Genomic DNA, 1,223 nt, shown 5'->3' on the forward strand with positions numbered 1-1,223 from the left:
CGCTGTGGCTCTATGGGGCTCCATGGGGTGTCACTGTGGGTCTCTATGGGGCGTCGCTATGGGGCTCTATGGGGCGTCGCTGTGGGTCTCTATGGGGTCTCTGTGGGTCTGTTTCTATGGGGCTCTATGGGGTGTCGCCATGGGTCGCTATGGGGTGTCATTACCGGGAGTCACCACGCGGTGTCGCTGTGGTTTCTACGGGGGTTTCTCTATGGGGTTCGCTATTGGGGCGCGCTATGGGGCTCGCTATGGGGCTCTATGGGGTCTCTGTGGGTCTGTTTCTATGGGGCTCTATGGGTAGCTATGGGGTCTTGTTATGGGTCTCTATGGGGTGTCACTATGGGGCTCTTTGGGGTCTTGCTATGGGGCTCTATGGGGCTTTTGTGGGTCTGTTTCTATGGGGCACTATGGGGCGTCGCTCTGGGTCTCTATGGGTTCTCTGTGGGTCTGTTTCTATGGGGCTCTATGGGGTCTTGCTATGGGTCTCTATGGGTCGCTATGGGGTGGCGCTATGGGGCGTCGCCATGGGGCGCTGTGGGGTGTCATTACCGGGTGTCACCACGCGGTGGCGCTGTGGGGCGCTACGAGTTGTCATTACCGGGAGTCACCACGCGGTGTCGCTGTGGTTTCTACAGGGGTTCTCTATGGGGTTCGCTATGGGGCGTCGCTGTGGGTCTGTTTCTATGGGGCTCTATGGGTCTCTATGGGGTGTCGCTATGGGGCTCTATGGGGTCTCTGTGGGTCTGTTTCTATGGGGCTCTATGGGTCGCCGTGGGGCTCCATGGGGCTGTCGCTATGGGGCTCTATGGGGTCTCTGTGGGTCTGTTTCTATGGGGCTCTATGGGGTCTTGCTATGGGGCTCTATGGGGTCTTGCTATGGGGTGGCGCTATGGGGCGTCGCCATGGGGCGCTATGGGGTGTCATTACCGGGAGTCACCACGCGGTGTCGCTGTGGTTCTACGGGGGTTCTCTATGGGGTTCGCTATGGGGTGTCGCTATGGGTCTCTATGGGGTCTTGCTATGGGGCTCTATGGGGTCTCTGTGGGTCTGTTTCTATGGGGCTCTATGGGTCGCTATGGGGCGTCGCTCTGGGTCGCTATGGGGTGTCGCTGTGGGGCGCTATGGGGTGTCATTACCGGGTGTCACCACGCGGTGGCGCTGTGGGTCTCCATAGGGTGTCATTACCGGGTGTCACCACGCGGTGTCGCTGTGGTTCTACGGGG

At 60.0% G+C, this 1,223-nt stretch overlaps 1 protein-coding gene across 1 annotated transcript; it reads left to right on the top strand.

Moving 5' to 3' along the window:
• The first annotated feature begins 6 nt into the window (after positions 1 to 6).
• Positions 7 to 1,217, top strand: LOC110390824. Its single transcript, XM_021382338.1, has 2 exons — positions 7 to 731; positions 767 to 1,217. The coding sequence occupies exons 1-2, from the start codon at positions 69 to 71 to the stop codon at positions 1,172 to 1,174; spliced, it is 1,071 nt and encodes a 356-aa protein (XP_021238013.1). The 5' UTR covers positions 7 to 68; the 3' UTR covers positions 1,175 to 1,217.
• Positions 1,218 to 1,223: the final 6 nt, after the last annotated feature.

This window comes from Numida meleagris, unplaced genomic scaffold, assembly GCF_002078875.1.
Source record: "Numida meleagris isolate 19003 breed g44 Domestic line unplaced genomic scaffold, NumMel1.0 unplaced_Scaffold2141, whole genome shotgun sequence".
In the NCBI taxonomy this organism is placed as follows: Eukaryota; Metazoa; Chordata; class Aves; order Galliformes; family Numididae; genus Numida; species Numida meleagris.

Bases quoted from the DNA above. Each gene is read 5' to 3' on its own strand.
- LOC110390824 (XM_021382338.1), top strand. From the start codon at position 69: ATGGGGCGTCGCTGTGGGTCTCTATGGGGTCTCTGTGGGTCTGTTTCT. The intron at 732-766 runs GTCTCTGTGGGT...GGGCTCTATGGG, and splicing joins TCGCTATGGGGCTCTATGGG to TCGCCGTGGGGCTCCATGGG.